The sequence below is a fragment of the Anopheles marshallii genome, chromosome 2 (assembly GCF_943734725.1).
Source record: "Anopheles marshallii chromosome 2, idAnoMarsDA_429_01, whole genome shotgun sequence".
NCBI lineage: Eukaryota > Metazoa > Arthropoda > Insecta > Diptera > Culicidae > Anopheles > Anopheles marshallii.
The window spans coordinates 66484238-66507130 of NC_071326.1; the positions used below are offsets into that span (position 1 = coordinate 66484238).

At 41.5% G+C, this 22893-nt stretch overlaps 1 protein-coding gene and 1 pseudogene across 1 annotated transcript; both read left to right on the top strand.

Moving 5' to 3' along the window:
* Nucleotides 1-11863: 11863 nt before the first annotated feature.
* On the top strand, nt 11864-12377 carry LOC128718418 (pulmonary surfactant-associated protein D-like). Its single transcript, XM_053812044.1, has 2 exons — nt 11864-11924; nt 12001-12377. The coding sequence occupies exons 1-2, from the start codon at nt 11864-11866 to the stop codon at nt 12375-12377; spliced, it is 438 nt and encodes a 145-aa protein (XP_053668019.1).
* A 3019-nt stretch (nt 12378-15396) lies between these two features.
* Nucleotides 15397-16166, top strand: LOC128718419 (uncharacterized; annotated as a pseudogene).
* The last annotated feature ends 6727 nt before the right edge of the window (nt 16167-22893 follow it).

Here is a 22893-nt window from a genome sequence, read left to right on the forward strand (position 1 = left end):
TACGCAAAACCGCAGCAGCTATGCGTGCATTGTAAAAATGAAATTGTTGTTTCAATTTTGTGAGCTTTTGTCGAAATAAAACATAATTGTGCAAATACAAAAACTGCATTTCAATTGCGTATCAAACTACACTGTACCTCTAAATGAATACCTTTACCCCGTTTTGTCCATCTGATAAAGGCCTAGATAGTTTTTCGTTTTCCTTTTCACGTTTCCAGGCTCATCCGGGTCAAGTTTTCCATACAATCTAGCAAACCAGACGATCTTGTGAGTGGAAGATTAGATTGTTTTCCTAAGAGTGTTTTCACATAGAAAAAAATCCATCAGCTACATGGGCAGCTGATTCCAATTTTGATTGCTTTATTCTTCGATTTAAGGAATCTGATCGACTTGTGATGTGTTATGTGTGAGAAATTTACGGCTATATGTACTGATTTTTTTAAATTGATTTTACTTGATTTTAAGCATCAGCAATACGGTTTTCCTTATTCCCAGAAACCGGCAAGCATCGTACCCAGAAGCTTTGAAATATGTTTGGAATAGCTTTAGAACTTTTATTAAGAATTCTAAATTAGAAAATCAAAGCTAATCATCATCTGCCAGTTGGCAGCTAATAATAATTAGTAATTTAACTACCATAACATTGTCTTGTATTTGTTGTGTTGCTAATACAACATTTATTTCTACAATTAAAAGTTACAGTTACAATCAATAAAAAAATATTGCACGCAGAGGAAGCCGACGGTTCTTCGCCGAGGCACGTAGAAGAGAGCGAGTGCGAGAGTGTGTGTGTGTGTTGCACACATCATCAGGTGGCCATCTCCTGTCACCTGTAAGTGGCTCAAGCGTAGTAGCCACACACTAGAACATCTCCAACAGTATTGTATTAATATTTAGAGAGATTTTGAAACGTTGGAGTTTCTTTCATCTCAACTACCATAACATGGCTTGTCGTTTGACATTTATTACCCGTATACGGGTAGTAAGCCCTACGGCTTTTTTGTCTTTGGAAAGATGAAACAAAACAGGTCTGGACTATTACTATATTAAGCATGTAATTGGAGCATGTATAAAACAAGAACAGAACAATTTGCAATGAGTGGATTGCCATCAACGCTGTAGCTCTATAAAAAATGGCATTATGAAACTAAATCTCATACGCGTGACTGACATACAGCTACGGATAAATATAGTCAGAAAAAACCAGAAATGGCGCGCCTAGACCTCTTGCGGATGTTGCATCGACAAAGAAGAAACTCAATCCTTCTTGTATATCGTTCAACATAAAACTGTTTTATTCGATTTCTTAACTTATTCTCAAACTGCTCAAAATGCCCGCCTAAATGTCGAATCTTATGGCAACTGTGTAAATACACAGATTTGTTATTTATTGCTTAGGGGCCATTCAATTATTACGTAACGCAAAAATTGAGAATTTTGGACCCTCTCCCCCCCCCCCCCATTGCAACAAAACGTAACGCTGGAATGAACCCCCCTCAATAAATTACGTAATATTTTGTTAACCCACACGGCTACACAGTACACGGCTTTAATCCCATCTGCAGTTTGATTAATGCGAATCGGAGCAGACATAAATTGTGTTGCCATTGCATCGAAATTGCTGCTTCTGAATTTCTGCTTCTGAAATTGCTGCGAAATTTGCGGTTTGAACATTTCACTATTTGCAGAAAGTACTGTGAAGTGCGTACATGTGCTGAACACCATTCTGCAGCACAGCTAAGTATGTAATCAAAAGATAACTCGAAGGAACTTGGGTCAATATAATCCGAAACTACGGGGAATCCATCGAATGTTACATCGTTCCATATTTCTGCAGCCGTTTCACCTGCATACTTAAAATTCTGTTTCCCTATTTCGAAATCAATAGTTCGAAGTCTTTCATCAAGATGGATATAGAATCATCAATAATTTAGCCATCTGAACAACTTATTCTATGTTACGTAACATAAAGTTGAAACCCCCCCCCCCCCCCCCCTTTCCATATGTAACAAACCGTAACGTTTGAAGGAACCCCATCCACCCCCTAACAGCGTTACGTAATAATTGAATGAACCCTTAGTACAATCCGCTACAAAGCTTCAACAATTATTTCCCGAGAAACGGGTTTTAATCCATCCAGTTCGCGAAAAGACTGTAGAATTTTTAGAATAGAAGTAGAAATGGAATTGTCTTAAAATTCTGCTTAATTTCTGTATATCACCATACATAATTTTCCACAGCTTGTTTATTCAACGCGGTATGTAGTGCCAACTCCGTCTGTTTGTTTGATTATTATAACAAGTGATTTTAAGAAAATTCGACTAAGCAATTCGCGATAACCCATTTCGTTTGTAACTGTGCGAAGTAATGTGATTTGAAGATGCCACAGCAATGGTCACAAATAAGTTAAAAAAAGGCGTTTGATAATAAGGACAAATGACCCATGTGACGTTGTTCGTTGTTCGTGACGGTTTGTTCGTTGTTCAGTTTTAATATTTCTTGAATAATGCTCCATTCTGTGTTTAATATTTACCGTACACTATACGTCATCGGTTTCGTGCAAGAACGAGTGTTCAAAACCGCGCACCTCCTCCTCGAACTGTGTGATTCATCAGACACTACTTATCCGTCCAGCGCTGTCTAGGTCATCGTCGACTAAGGTTAGGATACATATTTTCGTGATCGTAAAGTTATGATTATTGGAATCCCCAACCTCCCTGTGGTTGTCATGGACCCAACCAAAACGATAACCCCGTTTTTTGCAGTTTTAGTACTGTAGAAAGTTAAAAGAGTTTGTTCTTTCGCGAGTGTTTTTTCGAATAAATTTCTTTCTTTTTGCGCTCTATAACTACCCAGGCGTTGGTGGAGTTTTCGTTGGAATAGAGAGCAAAAAGCCCTTTCGTCCCGTATTCATTGACTATTTTAAGAACTACTCTAGAATCTCTAATTCGGAACTAATTCGCTACTCCGACAGTCACTTGCCGGAGGCGAAAAAATGTAAATAGTTGGAGCGTAATGTTATGTAATGTAGTGTAAACAGCGTTCCAACAGAGATTTTCCCACTCTTTCCTAACACTAATTTGCCTACCCTAAAAATTCGAATGCTTCGTAGCCCGGTCGGGATGCAAGCGGAAGGTCGTTGGTAGAATAAGAGCCGTGGGGTTTTCGGATTATACGTACGTCTGGCTGGTTCTGTGGTCAAGAAGTAAGCGAGTGAGACGTTTATTCCTAATCATTTTCACATAGGATCTACGATCAACAAAGAGTCTGATTCATGCTTGCGGATCGATCGTTCTATTTTCTTACTCGCATGCAATATGCATATGATAATCTTATATAAGATATCTCCGTGAGCCGCAACAGCTCCTTGACGGCGACGCCTACACGTCATCGTTCGGGTCTCGGACGATAATGTCCAAATCTACTGGGCGCCAGCGCAGCTCCTGTCCAATTTTTTCCGTTTCTACCAGGATTACGCCAATTCAAAGTGGCACTGGCATTGCAGACTGCTATAATCTGCGAAAGATCCGCGTATTTCGAATGTCCTTCTTTTCCCGTCATACACTTAGAAGTACTGGCGAATTTTTGAAAGGAAACATTAACAAAAAACAAATATTTTATAACAAAATAGAAGGCATTTTCTATTTCTTAGCAATTTTCTATTACGCCAAGAAGAATAAGAAGGTCATCAAGGTTTGAATAGACGTACAGTTACAATATTCGAAATCAACTAACAATTTTTTACGGGTGGACATTTGTAGTGGAATATGCATCTGTGGTGTAGGAGCCGTACGTTCGTACGATGGCGCATCTGGAGTCTGTCCAACGCAAATTCACGCGGTTTACACTACGTTCCTGGATCGTTCAAGTGGACTATGACGGACGCTGAGCGTTACTTGGCCTGGAGTCGTTAAAACAGTGAAACTGTAGTGCGCAGTGATCATTTGTCGCTGGGCTGCTTGACTATCGAATTGACTCGCCGACGCTGCTCTCCATACTAAATCTATACATCGCAGCTAGAAGGCTAGGTGCTAGAATGTTGCTTGACATAGATTGCGATGCATTCCTTTAGTCGCACCCTCGCATTTAGTTCCACCCTCAAATTGATATGTATCTCAGTAAAATGAAGTCCGATTCATTTCCGATAACTTTTCTACAAGTTTGTAATCTTTTTAAACTTATATTATAAAAAAATAATCCACAATAGTTTGCTTTACCAAGTTTGAATCAGAAAAACCTTAAAAAATCGTGTTGTCATAAGTCAAACTGACTTGGAACTATATTTTTTTGAATTTAGTAGCTCCTCTTTTGGTTTTAATTACTTCGTTTTAATAGTTTTACTTTAACATTGAAGTAGCATGGTTATTGACTGGTTGTGAACCGATCTGTCCTCAGCATTACCTCATGAACATTTGAGGTCCTTTAGGGTGTCCCAAAGGACTGAGATCCCTTTGTGTCTTTGTCATGTCTTTGTGAAGGAACATGCGTGGCGCCAACTTTCTCAAAATACTAAATATAAACTAAACTTAGCGTACTTGCTCTTAGAATTTAGCGAACAGCTCTGGTTTCTCCATTAAGAAGCGACGAGAGAGCAACAAGCCTGATATCCTAGCCTAATTATTTGCTACGGGTACAGGTCTTCTCACCTATGCTAGGGATATTATTCTCCAAAGATTCTCGATAGGGTCACAATTCAAACTGCATGCAGGCCATTCATGAACAGTGTTTTCTTTTGACTCCAACCATGCATTTGATTGGCGTGATGCATGAAGTAATGCAATATCCTGCTATAAAACAGCCAAATTATACGGGTAGTTCTCCAAATACAGAATCAAAACACCTTCCAGGAGGTCACAGTATGTGCTCAAAGTCATTCTCATGGATACTCAGCAGATAGGATGCTTCGCCGGATAGCTGGGTAACGTCAGTGCATTGCTGGAGAGCAACGAGAGCTGGCCAAGCAAATCATTTCAGTTTTCAGCTTGCCTGGCGGGAAGAGGAGGTGGCCCGAAATTGTCTTTTCAGCCAATTCTACCAAGGAGACAAGAAGGACTAATCACAAGAACCTGAAATAAGCCAGTAAAAACCCTCTTAGATCTATGAACAATTATGCTTACAATCCATTATAAAACAGTGGGGTACACACTGGAGTCTACTCCGGAGTAATCCGTAATCAAAGCCAGAGACGACTACGGATCTTTTTGGCGTTCAATCCGGTTTTTCACCTGCGGAGTCAAAGTGGTTTCATAAATCCACTCCGGACTCCGGAGTTCCCATCACTGGTACACTTATCGCGCGGTCTACAACCAGTAAATAAGCGATGTCTAATTTCTCGCTTGTCTTTACTTTGCCTTGCGTCAGTATCAAGGATAAGCAACACTACAAAATTAGCTCAAATTTCAGTTTAAAATGATTTTTCCCCCTAAGAAACGGTTTTCAGTATTTGCTGTTCGAAATCTGTTGCTGTTTAGTAAACAAAGCCGATCTTGTTTCTCGCTAACGGCACACGTTTTACGTGCAAGCAGTATGACGAAAAACTCTACAATTTTCCTTAAATTTCTTTTGAACACCGTAAACTGCCAGAATCCGGAATTTACACAGTATGTTTACTCACAACAGTTTGCAATTCAAAGCGCCCTTATTGTTACGATTGTTGTATCAAGTGGGTCTAGGCTTTTTGAATATGCGATGCTCGATGTATGACACCATCTAACGTTTAATCTAGTGTACTCTGTTTTATGTTTCTTTCTCGCCAATGGGAGGACACCGTACATGCAGCAAAAATGTTCGACACGTGACCCAATTACAACATGTACTGCAAAAACTGTATCCCCAATCTGATATCGACGCATTACATCTTTTGCACTCCCGTCACTCGAAATGTTCGTCGTAATCGCTTACCCGAACCGAAGTGTGCTGGCTGCGCGCGGTTACCTCTCACTGATTTCGGTGAATCGCACTTACACATCGACCGCTGACCATTGCTTGTCAACGGTGAGTTACCGTGTCGGATCGGATCTAGGCCTGCCATTTCTGGCTTTCTGTGACTTTATTTACCCGCAGCTGGATAGTCAGTCCTGCGTACGGGGATTTGGTCATGATGGGATTTTGGTCCGGTCCGTGAAGGCGACGCAGTTTCCAATACATCACAGAGCCGCCCCAAGAAATTTTAATAGAGTGTCGTTATTTGAAATTTGCTTTAATTCTGTCGAAAACTATGTTCATCCCATAGCTTTCTCATTTCTTTAATTTCAGTCTGTTCTGTGATCAATGGTTGCATTGTAACTCACCTGATGGTTTCAGCCGTTTATCAACCATTTATTGATTCTCTATTCTCTATTCTCTATTCTATTGAGTGACAGCAGTTTATACAGAGTCGTATCCCCGTAGCAAGGACTACCTATCCGGCTACTTATTTACTTACTTATCGGGCGCTACAATCACTTCGCGGTCTTGGTCTTTTGCAGGATTCCTCTAAACTGCTCACGGTCGAGCGCCTTCGTCTGCCAATCCATTCTCCCGGATTATCTGACGGACGCATCAACGCCATCACTCCATCTCCATCTCCATCTTACTTATCGGGCGCTACAATCACTTCGCGGTCTTGGTCTTTTGCAGGATTCCTCTAAACTGCTCACGGTCGAGCGCCTTCGTCTGCCAATCCATTCTCCCGGATTATCTGACGGACGCATCAACGCCATCACTCCATCTCATTTTAGGCCTGCCACGCCTGCTCTATCCATGTGGACGACCTAAAAGGACTTTACGGGCTGGGTCATCCGATGTCGTTCTAATGACGTGACTAGCCCACTGGAGCCTGGCGAGTCTAATCCGCTGTACGGCAGTAAGTTCGCCGTACAGCTCATCTTAGTAGCTTTTCCATTGTCCTTCCATACATACGAGGCCAAAAAGCCTTCTGAGCATCTTCCTCTCGAACGCGACTAAGAGGGATTCATCGGTTTTAGCCAATGTCCATGTCCCAAAGTCCATGTCTCAGAGGCGCATGTGAGTACTGGAACTATATAGGTTCTATATAGTCCCAGCTTCGTTCGTTGCGGCAGGTGTTTTGAGTGGAAAAGTTTCCTCAGACTGTAGTATGACCGGTTGGCAGCCAGCACCTTAGCGCGTATTTTAACACCAATGTTATCGTCGGTGCTTTTGACCAGACTTTTGACCCAAGATAGGGGAAATTATGAAGTACTTCGCGCTCACCTCACTGACCCTTGGTGGTAGCAATAGATCCTGAGATTTTTCCATCCACCATCACCTGGCATGTGACGTTGGTCATTGTCATTCGTACTAGCCTGGCTAGTTTTTGTCGGGATTATAAAAAAGCTCTTTGCGTCGTAAAGCTATGATGTCTTATGCGGCCTTAAAGTCCATGAAGAGATGGAAGGAGGGTCCATCATCTGCTCCAAGTTCTGCCGCCTGATGAAGATCTGATCAGTGGTTGGTTTTCCGTATCGAAATCAGCTATGAAAGTATCCAGCTACCTTTTGAACGAATGGGATAAGACGATTTAGAAGTATAAAGCAGAATATTTTGTAGGTAATATTTAAAACCGTAATACCCTTGTTATTGCTGCACTCTAGCTTTTCTCACTTCTTCTATATGGGATAGATGATACCAAGATCACAAGGCATCGATTCACTCTCCAATACCTCAGTAAAATGAATGCAATGCCGCACCTGCATTTTTTTACCAGTTCCGCTACTATTCCGTCGGTGCCTGGTGCCTTATTACCGTGCATCTACACCTAGCGGTCTTCCAAGGTACGCTGGCCAGCGTACATGTCATTTTGGTCTCCCACAAATCGTGGGAAGCTCTCATCGTACCTGGCAACATGCCTAGCCCCATAGTAAATGACAGTTCAACGTACCTGTGAAGACCGCTAGGTGTAGATGCACGGTTATTCTTAAACCGACCTAACCGCCTTTCGGGCTTCGTCAATGCTAGGTGGCAGTAGCATTATATTATCTGCTAGTGGCGCCTCTAGCTGCTCGGTGAACTGATCTTTTCATAATTTATCAAAATACTGAGCCCTTCGCGAGAGAGCCTCTGGCTGGTAAATGACCAGATCTCTATCCTTATTTCGACAACAGGTCACCTTGGGACTGACCTGCTCATAGGATATGATTATTGTTACGACCTCTGAAGATCTCGGAAGATATTGTAGACGAGTATAGGGGTAGTTCACGCTCTAAGCCAGTGTTTGTATGCGTTTTGACGTTTCTAGGCTTATCCGCTTACAGCTCGCCATACAAATGGTAAGCCAAGTAAAGCCTAGGAAAGAAGGATTAGATTGGTTTCTCAATGAAAGTACCCAAGTACCCAAAACCCAAACTCGACAAATGTCAAAACAAAGAATTTTGCTAGCTGGTCTGAGCCAGGTTAGGCCATGTTTCCCGAGTGCGAAAAAGGTAAACAAATTTTTTTTAGCGAAAACAACTAAAAAAAGATTATTTTAATAATCAGACTTGTATATTATTTCATTGCATTGAAATTAAAATTAAATTACTAAACTTAAATCGATTTTCCTCAAATTGAAGTTTACAAAAATGATCCCTTGTGTCATTTTTTATGTCAAAATGCTATGTCCTTTAGGAATCTGTACAGAATGATACAGCCCGGTACCTGAATTATTTGGCTGATACAGGCTTAAAGCTTAAGCTTTCTAACTTTTGGGATGATCTACCCCATAGTTAGGATAAGATCTCCGTTCAATGAAACCAAAACAAAATGAAATAGTATGCACACTATGTAGTATTTGTTAAATTTAAATTTCTCATGCCTTGTCAAACGATAAGTCTAACCAGATGCGTATACTGTGATACTGATGTAGATGTGACGCGATTTCGGTTCAGTTCTATCTGTTCTTCGTTTCATACCTATCCTAATCTTTTTTATTGGCACAACAAACTTAGGAGGTCCAGAGGTTCCAATTTTTGGCTTTCTTTGAATTTAAGACCATTTAATTTAATTAAATTTTTCACATTGTTTTCATCTTTGTTTGGTTTGGTATTGCTTTGATTTTTGTGTGTTTTTAATATTTTGTTGATTCTTTTATTGTTCCACATTTTGTTCATGTGTTCTATAATTTTATCTAAAGTTTCTTCATTTAAGCTTTTGCGTTTATACATACTGTATGTGATGACTAGTTCGTGAGACTGGTGCAGACGTTAGTTTTGATTTTTAAACTGCCCTTTATTCGACTTTACTTATTACCACGGTATCTTATCTTATCTTTTATTAAATTCGTGTTTGTAACAATCTTCAATTTATGCTTTTTGGGCTGGTTTACATTTAATTTTTAAAATTTCCTTTTTTTGTTTCATCGTTGTGTATTTGTTGTTTAAGATTGCTACCACTTTCCATGATTGTTTGGCATTTGTTTTAGTGTTTATTTCCTCTGGTGACTTATGCTATGCTTGTTGTTTGAGCTTTGTGGTTTATTATATTTATATTGGTTATTTTATGACAGTAAGTAAGTAAGGAGAGTAAGTGTAAGTGTTATTTGTGAGGACAATGAGATTTGTATTTCTAGTTCTTATAATATGGTTTCCGTTTTAGGACGAATTTATCATCTCTCCAATATGTGCCATACGCATATAGCTCTCTGGTTATGATGATATTTTTGTGTGCTCTTGTTGTAGTAATATTTATTTATGCATAAAATGTAATATTTTATTTTTATTTTTTATATTTTTAATATCTGTGCATTCGATCTTTTCGTACCATAGACCTACTAGAACCAACCGTTCTGATTAGTTCTGACCAACCTCGCGCAGAACCTAACAACGTTTATTTCGATCAAAAAAGTTCGAACAACGCTTAAAATTTCGACAAATTGTTTGCTGGCTGGGGAGGAATCGATAAATAACGCTTCGACCCTTCCACAATGGTAATGCCTGAATCTATGCAACCGGTTGCTCGACCACGTGGTGCGCACCGTCTAATTTTCTACTCCACAAATCAAGACAGCGTGTAAGATTTTTATTACGTCATTTTATATTTCACATTAGACGCTCGGAAGATATTACGAGCAGAAATGCTTAATTAATCTGATCCGCTCATCAACTATCGGATATACCTACGCAGCACGTTATCTAATCATCGATCGATTATCGATCAACTTTGTTGTACGGTTCTACATACACCACTAAAGTCTAAAGCATCTGGGTAAACCTCAGGCGAACGAACGAAAAATGTGTTTGTTTTTCAGTTTTACTACTGTGCTTATAACCATTTTATAGAACATTTTTCACTTATTAAAGCGAAGATTGTGGGAAATGGATTGGAATGTGGAACACGAAATATTTAGAAAGAGAACTATTAATGCGAAAACTTACAAATACATGCATAAAGGTGATAAGAAAGTTATCATACACAATCACTAAACCATCACATCTAATTTACAAGCTGTGTAAAAGGCCAACCAGCAAAATACATTATGTATTTGTACACATGATAATCAAGTCGTTAGTAGAGTTTGTAAGACAATAGTTTACCAATTAGGCATTTAACCATTTCTCTAAAAAGGAATATTTAAAGTCTTACAAAACCACAAATTTAAGTTTGGATCACGTACTCAGAAGCTAGTTTCAATATACCAGTCAAGTAGAAAATTCAATTACTACTTTGAAGGCGAATGAACATTTAAAGTTTACATATGCAAGTGTGTAAACGTAAAGTGTGTTAAGCGTTACCGTAACGCTACAAACTGTAAATGAGGTTAAACGACTGGCAATGTTGGATCTAATGTCTTCTTTTCCCATTGTACGGCTGGCAATCTGTTATTTGTTAGCAATAACCCCATCAGTTACTATCTGGGTACGTGGTGGAATGAGTCGAAACTCACTGGCAGTTCTAACGAAAAACAATAAGCAGCTACCCATTTTGAAGACATGTGGTAATGTGGAGAATTGCTCCCAGACCATACGTGTAGCAGGACTGGATCGTTGGCTCGGTTTGATTCTCCTTATGTACAATTGAAACACAACAGGGTGGATCATGGTTCACTGTAGCAAATGTCCTACATTCCTTGCAACTTGTAACTTGTAACATTATAACAGTGCTTTATCGATTCTTTAAGATTGGAGTAGGACACCTTGAAGCATAGAGCATATGGAATTATTAAAAGTAAGTACAAAATACATGGAATGCGGTGTACGCTTTTATTTGATTGCTTCATATCATTTTAACTTCCAACCACACGTTTAACAAAACGGAGATCAGTATGTGAATTCGCACACGTAGGGTAATTTGCTGCCACAGTCCACATCTTTCCACACTCCAGCGGTGGTAATTGAGATACAGTTTTCGTTGGTAGTGGTACTGTAGAGTGGCCTTCCAGTTTCGAAGTTGGTATATCCGCCGATGGCTCCGACTGGCCTGTACCTCGACTGCCACAACCAAGCTCCCTCCATGCCAAAGTCCGTGCCCGACGTCCAGAATGTGCCAGTACCGCCAGACTTCTTAATTGCCGCAACCACCAACGTGTTCTGGGTTGGTGTCTCGATCGCTGCTAAATATCCTCCCTTTATTACACACGTATGCAAGGCTTCGTAGAAGTTTCCAGTATTAGTGAAAGCAGTGTACCGAAGCGCCTGTGTTGTGGGAAGACCCACGGCCACAAGCCCGACGATAACTAAAGCGACCAAACAAGCCTTCATCCTGTGGTGACACGGTTAATCTCTATCCGCAAAGTACGATGCACCATGAAGGGACCTCTCCGTTTTATAGCTAGGCGGCACCGGAAGGAACACTTGAGTCAACATCTGAGTTAGGGTATAAAAGTCGACCTGATAGTTGGGTTCTTTAGCAGTTCGTTTTACAAGGCACTACTGAAGCTAGAGTGGATACAATGGCGTTCAAAAGCTTGTGTTTAGTTCTGTGTTTGGCGTTGTACGCGATGGAAGCACATGGTCAGGATACTACAAAGCCGTTTTGTTACGTGTATAACTAAGCACCGATATTTCCTTACAATTTGTCCTTTAACAGGTGTCAGAAACTATATAGCATATCGGCGAGCAATAAACTTCTTCCAATCGGACCAAGCTTGTCGTCAAATGGGAGGCAAGTTGGCTGTTATCGAGTCGGAAGCAGAACATAACCGAGCAGTTGATGCTGTAAAAGCCGTAGCCGGAACCACTACCAATTATTATTGGATCGGTGCCATGGATTTCGGCTATGAAGGACACTTCTTATGGTTCCCCATAAATAAATATGCTGTTTATAAAAATTTTGCTACTGGAGAACCTAGTAACAATGGCGGCGCGGAAAATTGTGTGATCATACAAGTTAGTAAGAGCTATATGTGGAACGATGTGACTTGCGATTTTGGAGTGGACGGTTACGTTTGCTCGTTTGATCGCTAACCACTTGCCTGCTGATGATTCGAAACCAGTGTCGTAATGAAGTTTCAATAGACAGTCTTGGAGCTGTTTTTATGCAAAACCGCAGCAGCTATGCGTGCATTGTAAAAATGAAAATGTTGTTTCAATTTTGTGAGCTTTTGCCAAAATAAAAAAAAAATACTGCGCAATTCGAAAAAGTCTTTACTCCAACCGTGTATCAAACAACACTGCGTCCCAGAATGATATTCCAACCGAGTTTTTTAAGTGATAAAGACAAAGCATCTCATGCTATTTCATAATTGAAGAGGTCATCCATTAATTACGGGGCTAGTAAACGCCTTTAGCTACTTTCTGATGTCCTTTAGAAGTGGAGTTTTGAATTCAGGAGAATCCAGTTTGTGCTTGAAGAGATCTAAACACTATCAGAATCCAAATGCGGCACACTTCTTCAAATCTACTGTTATATGCCCAAATGATTGTTCAAAATTGTAAAAACATTGCCTTTTGATACATCAGCTATCTCTGAAAACTTCAGATGTCATGATTCATCTGTTCATCATTCAATTTAATTTAGTGTTCGAACGCTCATTCCCGGAGCTATGATTGATTATCGACAACTAGAACGTGTGGTATTATCACGATCGCTGCTTGAATGATCGTGTTTGAATGGTTGACTTTAAAAGCTAAAATAGATGATTTTAATGGTGCCGAATTTCACGATAATGATCGAGTCTTTTATCGTGTTTTTTTTTAAACAAAAAACAATTGACACTCGAATTTTCTGATTTTCCATTGCGTGGTCAATGACAGAAATAAAATTACTAAAATTACATTGACACCAAATGGAATTAAAAAAACGTCATTTTGTATAACTTTTGAATCTGAGTATTATCCGATAAAGGGTTAGTGAAATAAGTGATGATTAATGTGTCTGATACAAAATATGAATACCAAGGGCAAATTGATCATTCAGCCTTCAGCCATCCTTCGAACTCGAGACATTTGAAAAACAAAAATTGTCTGACTGAAAACAAACAATGTGTACAAAGAGCAGTATCGAGACTTTATAGATTGAATGAGTTTCTAAAGCAATTTCAAATGCATTGATTAAACCAATCAGTTTGTTGATTAGTAAAATTAGCGCAAGTTTCGTTTTCCATTCGTCGAAATACGATGTAATTGAATAAATTTCTTCTTCTTCTTTTTCGGCAACAACAACCTCAAGAGGTCTATGCCTGCCATTTCTGGCCTTCTGTGACTTTAATTCCCCGTAGCTGAATAGTCAGCGCGGGCGTACGGGCGATTGGTCCGGATGGGATTTGGGTCCGGTCCGTTCGTGTGAAGACCGGTGCCGCTACCATCATGCCACCGGGCCTCTCCGGTTAGATTACTTAAGAAGAAAAAATCATGATTTTTTTTAAACAAGTGGGGGATCAACGAAATGTTACGTATTCAATAGAGGGGGTTGCTTACAGTGTTACGTTTTGATATAATAAGGGGAGTTACGGGGAGTGGGGGTCTCTTTCCTCTTCCAATAGGATATTACACTCTTCGTTCTTTTCGAGGTTAAGTTTAATCCTCTTTCTTCTTCTTCTTCATCCTTCTTCTACTTCTTACTCTTCTTTTCATCCAATCACTTCCAATTCAATCCTGAACCAATTTCAGGGTTCAGTTTCTTTCTTTTGTTTCTTTTCCTCCTTTTCTTCTGCATCTTCTTTTTCTCCTTTCTTTCATTTTCTTTTCGACCTACAGGCTCCTTCGCCTTCCACAATGCCCATAATGACCGGAAATACCGCGAAATCCTGACTATTATTGGCCGCGTTCCCGAAAGGATACTGACATTAAAGCGGAGGACCATCCAACGGCTATCTGTTTGTCCGAAGATGGCAGCCAGACAAGTGGTCCAGTTTACTAGGCGAATGACACGAGGTTCCTCGTCATTAATATAGTTTAACAGCCCCTCCAGTAGCGGATGCTACCACACCATCGAAAAGAATTTCGAAAGTTGGAACGACCCGGCAAGGCGGTCGACGCTGCAGCCGGTCATGGAGGAGTGTGCTGTCCGCTACATCGTCGGTCGGATGCAGCATAGAGACCTCCCCGGTGTAGTGTCCCGATGGCAGCAGCGCTGTGAATCCGTAGGAGCGGGCATGCTCAATGTTGACTGATTTCGTGCGGGACGGTCAGAAGACTAAGGGCTTCGCCGTCATCGGCTCGGCCATAGCTGTGCTGACAGGGATCGACGGATAATCAGACAAACACGAGTTGGGAAAACAAGACGCCACGACGCAGAAAGACTTTACCGAACCACTGCCAATTGCGGTAAAATGTGAGCCCTCGGACCTCGTTGGGGAATTGGTGAGGCGGGGCCGATGGGAAATGGTGGGGAGTGAGCCGAGTCTTCCTACATGGAAAAATTGTTGTCTCCTCCGCATCCCACGACGTCACTGTCTCCCTGAGCTACAGTGGTGGGACAGTGGAAGGCGACAACAGGCAGGTGGTGGAGCGGGTCAGGATGAACTTCCAAGGGAACCTTCTCTTTGAATTGTCCTGCAAAACGCACACCGAGACGCTGGATATGTGAAGAAAGGTGTAAACGGTTCTCCACGGCAAGGCGAATGCCCTGAGAGTCACGTTGTATGCAGACCAGGTCACGACCATCAAGTCAAACTACGGTACCTTGGTCGCATTCTTCAGATGCCCGGAGGCGGTTGTGACGCAACTGCAAAAAAGCACTCATCGATATCGGGCTCAGACGTTGCTGGACGCTCAATAATGAGAAGATGAAATGGTGAAATGATGTCAACGGTACCAATGCTACGTGTTTGGCTACATCGCTAGCCACTGCCATGGCAAGGATCGGTCCAGCAGATGCCTACGTTGTACAAAGCCCATTCACTCAGGTCCATGCAGTAAGGAGCGGAAATTCCACGTCGGCAAGGCCCCGGATGCCGCCAAGTAGTAGAAGGGGTAATCAGCCGACCTTGCGATGGTTAAAGTTCTGTAGCAGAATCCTAACCACAGCCTGTTGGCCCAGGACATGCTGCTGCAAACGGCCCGGTCGGAAGACTGCGACATAGTGTTGATCTCGGACCCGTACCGGAATCCCGAGAACTACGGCAACTGGGTCGCGGATCCGACGGGCAAAGTGGCAGCAGTATCGAGTGGAAAGTACCCTATCCAACGCATCATCGAGAACTGACGGGATTGTTTCGTCGTTTTCGAGATGCTAGGCATCGTTTACTGCTCCGTGTACATACCTCAAGGGGCACCCGATTCGTCCGTAAAGGATTTCCGGCGCAAATCAACAGAAATTGCGTCGGTGATTCCGCGGAACCGGGACACCGTGATCGGCGGTGAACGCCTCGTTAGGAGCATAAGGCATGGAACGCAGAAACAACGATGGAGAACGGGTGCACAGGGGAGCGGTCGTGATGGACGCTGCAGCATCGCTCGGGCTGGTCCTGTTGAATCGGGGTAACCAACCAACTTGGAATAGGAACAGCGGTCGCAGCTCCATCGACAATAACTGGCGAGTCTGTAACGAAAATCCGAAAGACCACAACACTTTCAAGTTCACGGTCGACCGGACGACGGCACAGCACAACCTGGTGCAGAGCGCAAGCAGCGGAACGTAGATGGGCGACCCGGTTTTTCAACAAGGACCTCTTCGTTGAAATCATAGCTGCGCTGGATATCCACAATCACACCACCTTGGCTGACGAACTGGCACAGACCATGATAACCGCCTGCGACGCGAAGATGCCGAGATTGCCTGCTGCCCGAGGGGGACGACGATCGGTTTGCTGAAGACGTGACGTTCACCCTTCTTGGGACAGACACACAGGACATCAGCGCCCTTGCTACGAGGAATTTGGAATCAATCGAGCGTTGGATAGGTGGAGTGGGTATGCTGCTGGCCTATCAAAAGACCGGCTACAGGATCTTCTGCACCCATCATAGCCCACAGATAGGCCAACAACGAGCGGGGGGGGGGGGGGGGGGGGGGACACGATTGATTCCTCGGAAACGCACAAGTACCTTGATGCCGGCGCTTTGCCGCAAACGACACAACGGCCGGCATCTGGAGCAAGATTGCAGCAAGGCATCTCGTGTCAAGAATGCCTTGACCGTCTTTATGCCGAACCAGAGTGGTCCAAAAACCAGCAGAAGGAGACCCCTGGTAAACGTCTGGAATAGCATTGTTCGCTACGCCGCACTAGCGTGGGGAGGAAAGCTTTTTCAGTGGAATATCCATTGCACCACGGTCCAGAGGACGCACCGCACAAGACTGCTTCGAGTAGCCAGCGCATTCCAAACGGTCTCTTTCGACGCCACCTGCGTGGTTGCAAGTACCATCCCACTCGTCCTCCTCCTAGAGAAAAACATCCGTAGCCACGACGAAAATATAGCGAGGGGAGGTCCAGCACCAGACATACGGAGGCGGAAACACGAGGAGACCATGGAGCGCTGGCAGCAACAGTGGGCAGCCGGTGCAGAGCAGCAGAGTTCGCCAGATATGAGGACGAGGAGGCTGATCCCGGACATCATATCATAGGTTGGCCGCAAACACGGAGAGATAGATCTCTATCTAACTCAGGTCCTTAATAGGCAAACTGCTCGGTGTGTTAATATGACGTGGAAAATGTCGACCACTTAATGTTCCATTGTCCACGGTGCGTCCGAGCACAACACGAGATGCAGCAGCAAAGCCACACCCGCTTGGACAACCTTGCAACGGAAATGTGTGCCAGCCGCAGCATGGGAAGCTGTCCGGACTGCCACACCGACGCCAAGACGACGACGACAACACCGTAGGCGAAATACGAATCAAGCGGGGCAGCAGTAGCGGCAACATAGGACGATAACCTAGAAGCAGCAGCAGCAAGAACGAGTAACCAGAGCTGCAGCAGTGTTAGTAAGGTAGTGATAATCGCTAACTGTGTAGGAGCTCGTTTAGATGTATCAAAAGGCAATGTTCTACAATCTTGAACAATCACTTGGGCATATATCAGTAGAATTTAAGAAGTGTTACGTCAGCGTTACGTCATAAGTGCATGTCCCACCAAGCAGCACCAACGAAGAGATTGCCGCGGATCTCAGCAACACCCATATTACTTTTGAAAATTCGATGATTGGGCAAATAAATTGAACCAATGGGCAGGATTTCTCTCATTTTCATTTTCAGTTCATAAGACTACACCTCAATAAAGCAACTGGTATTATTAACGACATTTATTGGGTAATTTAAAATTGCTTTGATAATATGGGTATCGAACTACTTGACATTATTAACGAATCGTTCAACACAGTTTCTAACACGGGTCTAATATGGAAGAAATCCATTGTTATTCCGATTCCTAGAATATCTAGGACTGATACGGAAGAGTATCGTCTCATAAGGTTACTAAATATTCTGGAAAAGATCCAGAAACTTGTACTAGTATAACGACTTGTAGAATACTTAACCAAAAAACTATTTTCTGATGCCAAAGTAATTTGGATATCGAGAAGGCCATTCTTGTGCTTTAGTAGGTACGTTTTATTTCCAGTACTCACGTAAGCTTCTGAGACATGGACTTTGTCCAAAACTGACGAAACCCTCTTAGCCGCGTTCGAGAGGAAGATGCTCAAAAGGCTTTTTGGCCTCGTATGAGTGGAAGGACAATGGAGGAGCCGCTACAACGATGAGCTGTATGAGCTGTACGGCGAACTTACTGTCGTACAGCGAATTAGACTCGCCAGGCTCCGGTGGACAGGTTACGTCATGAGAATGACATCGGACGACCCAGGCCGTCAAGTTCTTTTAGATCGATCACATAAGATAACCTGATGCACTGTCAAGCTCATCCGTTCTGCGTACAACAGCAAAAACATTGGACTCCACCCAACAGCGTTTCGATCGCAGTATTTGAAATAATTCCGTAAGAGACATATGGGAAATAAATTCACGGCCATAATCAGAGCAAACCCCCGAAGGTGTGCATTTACCCGCTCCATACGGTGCCTTTTCTATTTTCCCTCTGGGAATGACAAAAATACCAAATTCCTTTACAAGACAAAACAATATCTTCAATTGCATGGTATAAAGTTTTAAAATTTCGTCTTGTCTTGTCTTGTTTGTTTTGTCTCAATACAACAAAACCTAAAATTTGACGACTCATGACATCATGAACATGATATCATAATAGCAATTTGTGTTCCTTTTGGTTTCAAAAGCATTTATTCAGACAATTTTGTTTGTAATACGTAATAGGTCCTCTGAAGTCAAAATGGCAGAAGAAAGGTGACAAAACCCAAACGACGATCCAGCCTCTCGCAAGAAAAAGGACGGAATATTACGCAGCAACACGGCCGACTACACGCGGGATAAAGTGACCTTTCACTGTTTGGAGAAGGAAATGTCTTCAAACGATTGTGAATTATATCTTAGATTAAGCTACCTTTAGTTGTAAGCAATATGACCTGGCCGTACTTGTTGAATAAAATATATATATACATATAGGTAATAGATTCTACTATCACCTTTCAAGTGTGAATTGATATGAAGTCTGCAGTTCTATGAAGTTCTTTAAATCGTTTTCAGCACTAATTAATTTTAATTCTTCGTATAACATCCTTTTTTTAAATAATATTCATCATAAAAATGTTTTATTCAGTTTTCTTCCACTAAAACTCTTATTGCGCATACATAACAAAATTGTCCTACGTTTCTGCGGAATCTCGTGGTAAGCCAGATACAGTAAACAATTCTCCACAGTTTGTGAACTCGACATTGGCACACACATGCAGTGTAGAGACCCTTCTTTGTGTGATTGCTGTTAGGGCTCAGCCAAAGAATACGTAACAGTGATAGAAAGGGGAGAGGAGGTGGCTTTAACATTTTGTTACGACAACATACAATATGTAATAACATGAATCTTAGATTTCCGCGTCATTGTTTATGTATGAAAAATTAACTTATTTAAGGGAAACCCAAAACCCATGTTATCTATCTACTTGTTGTTGTTAAAAGTTTAAGATTCTCGTTATCTTCAGATACCCACCCGTTGATACTTTCTGATGTGCACTCAGATCATGGTTTTGGATTCAGGTGTGTAGTGGTGGATGCTGTTCACATCCATTGTCACATAACAAGCATAATTGATTCATAAAACAAATCTTGAGCTTGAAGAGCTCTAAGCAGTCTCAGAAACCTCTTGCGTTTCAGCAAAAGCTGCTTCAATTTTTGAATCAATTGGTATATATCCCAAATATTATTCAGAATTGTAAGTACATTACCTTGTGATACATCCAAGAATTGCGCTACCTCAAATAGCTTCAGTTTCTATCATACGTCAGTTCATTATTCAATATCATATAGTGCTCGGACTATCATTCTCTGAACAATTTTTTTCCCATCAAATTGCAATTTTTCATTGACACTTTAAATTTTTGATGTTTCTTTGAGTGTTAATTGACAGAAATGGAAATGGTCACTAAAATTACTTTATCATCCAATCGGCATTTTTTTAGATCCCTTAAATCTGTGTTTAATGTGATTTTGACGAAATTTTACGTAATTAATAGACGAGTTTGCGTGTTACGTTTTGTTAGAATAGGGAGGAAGGGGATCGAAAATTGACAATTTTGCGTTACATAATAATTGAATGATCCCTTATAAGTGAATATTCTATTCGATACGCGGTTAGCGATATCGCCTGTAATAGTGCAATCTAAATTGATTAACGGAAGATACAGCGAAGGTCACAAAAAAAAATAATAAAACGTTGTTAATAAGCACTATTGAACCATGTGCCGAATGGTTTGTTCGAATGGGTTTTCTGCAGAAGTCCTCTTAACCGCTCACGGTCGAGCACCGTCGTCAGCCAATTCATTCTCCCGGCCTTTCTGGCGGACGCATCAACGCCATCACTCCATCTCAATTTGGGCCTATGACGCCTCCTCTTTGCATGTGGATGATCTAAAAGAACTTTACGATCCGGGGTCGTTCGGTGTCATTCTCACGACGTGACCAGCCCACCGTAGCCTGGCGAGTCTAATCCGCTGTACGACAGTAAGTTCGCCGTACAGCTCATACAGCTCATCGTTGTAGCTTTTCCATTGTCCTTCCACACATACGAGGCCAAAAAGCCTTTTGAGCATTTTCCTCTCGAACGCGACTAAGAGGGATTCATCGGTTTTAGCCAAAGTCCATGTCTCAGAGGCGCATGTGAGTACTGGAACTATATGAGTTCTATACAGTCCCAGCTTCGTTCGTCGGGACAGGTGTTATGAGTAGATGTTTTCTCAGACTGTAAAAAGACCGATACAGGTAGGTAGGTGTAATTGTGGACGACTTCGAAAGATTGTTCACCTATCGGTTCGGTAAGTTAGGATTTTTTGCTGGGTCGCTGTTGGTGATGGATGGGATGTAAAAGAAAAGTTTACGTACACATAGGCGGAGGGGAGGGACATTCAAAGCTATAACTGATGGAAGGGAAAGAACAGCAAGAACATAGGACACCGATAAAGCATAAAAATATCGCGTTCTTATAGGGTGAAGCAACAGAAGACTTCGGCGGAGAGGATGAAACGGTAAGTTGATATTCGGCAAGGAAAAAACGAACAACTACTCGAATCGCTACTGAGCTTGGAGTTTGATCGACGCTCTTCATGCTCATGTCGCCAGTCTGCATCTACAAAACCATTCACAAAACTTTGAAAGAAATAACCTTACGCTAGTTACGCCACTGTTGATACGCCAATACAGAAGATATCATGTTGGACTAATTAGCACAGCGCGGATGATGCAACATATTTTATTCTATGATGACACGCTGTGTTATAGAAGACTGTTAAACGCGGGACTGAATTATTAATTATTTTGGAGTGAATTTTTATTTCTTATTAATTTTGGAGTGAATTATCATCGCGTTTGGAAGACAAACCTCACCAATGGTTTCTCACTACTCTTATGAGAATCCTTTTTTTTTTATAAATTCGCTGGTGTTTTTTCATTGGATTTTGAGACTCATAGAAATTTTAGAAGTTAAAATCAGAGTTACGGTTGCGAAACAAATTTGATTTATATAAACAATTAATAGATAAATCTGAAACTCAATTTATGCTGAATATCAGTTCCAATTAATTTGTTTCATTCAATTTCATGATACAGTTAACTGAAAATGCGCGTTTTCGAACCAAATCATTTCAAAGTATAACACATTTTCTCGTACAGCAAACGACCGTTCATACAGCACCTGAGTAATCAAGGTGGTGTGTTTTTCTCGCTAAGTGCTCATTTGACTAGCTTCAGTGTCATGCAAAGGCAAAACCAGCACAACAAAATTTGCCTAATGTTTTTAGGCTGAAGTTTATTCCGATGAAACCGTTTTCAGTGTTTCCAGTTGGTTTCCTTTTGCAGTTGAGTAAATGAAATCCTCATCTTTTTTCTCGTTAACTGTACAAGCTTTTCGCTAGAACAGCAAAAAAAACGAAAAATTCCAGAAATTTCCTTAAACTTTTGCTGCGTTCTGTATATTCCCAGAAACTGTAGTTTGCACAGCACGTTTACTCAGAACAGTTTGCAATATAATGCACACCTTTTGGAATGATTGTTGTTTCAAGTGGATCTATGCACTTCGCCCGCTCGATACGCGATGTAACGACTTCGTCCAATGTCTAAAGTAAGTTCATCGCATAGCTTTCCTATTTCTTTAACAGCGGTCTGTTTCACCTCACCTATTAAACTTCACCGTATGAAATTTCATGCGCAAATTATTTTTTTAACTGTAATTTTCGAAATCAATTGAGAATTTGCTCCGATTTTGATGTATGTGTTGTATTGTGCAAAGGTAAAATCAAGTAGATAAAGAGAGCAACAAAAATGTCAACACGGCAATTTAAATGATTCGATATTGCTTTATTTTACGATGCAATGTTACGTTTTGTAAGAGTATGTTTTGCATAACATTTGATGTAAATCACAAAAAGGTAAAATTGTGTATGAAATATCGAATTCTAAAGATGTTTCTAACGATGAAAATAGTTTCCCAGCTTCATATTTTGAGATATGTCAAGATGCACTGCAATGTTTTATGCCATTTGGATAATGATTTCCATCCTCTGGGATATAAAATGAAAGAGGTTTCCTTCACCGGGGCGGACCGGAGATGTATTTAATAGGAGCGCCGGTTTTACACGACAGGCGATGTAAAACATCCCATACAGACCTGGCTATCCAACTGACGATAGCTAACTGAATAACCTACTAAGTCAAAGTAATCTAGAAAGAGTGGAAAACACATAAACACATGCTGCTTTAATAGCATCGTAAGCATCAGTGAAGGTGGCTGAAGGTACACAACGATTGGTCTTGCATTCAGCTAGAGATTCCAAGTCGCTCTTTCCATCGCTTTCCATTTGTTGTAGATGCGTTTGGGCGTAGAATCATCACTGCCGGATTGTGATCAATTTTTGATCGAGAGTAGTCAGGTGACTGTACTGCTAAATCAACTGTGTCCCCCTGGGACGTTAATGATCCTATGGTTGTTAC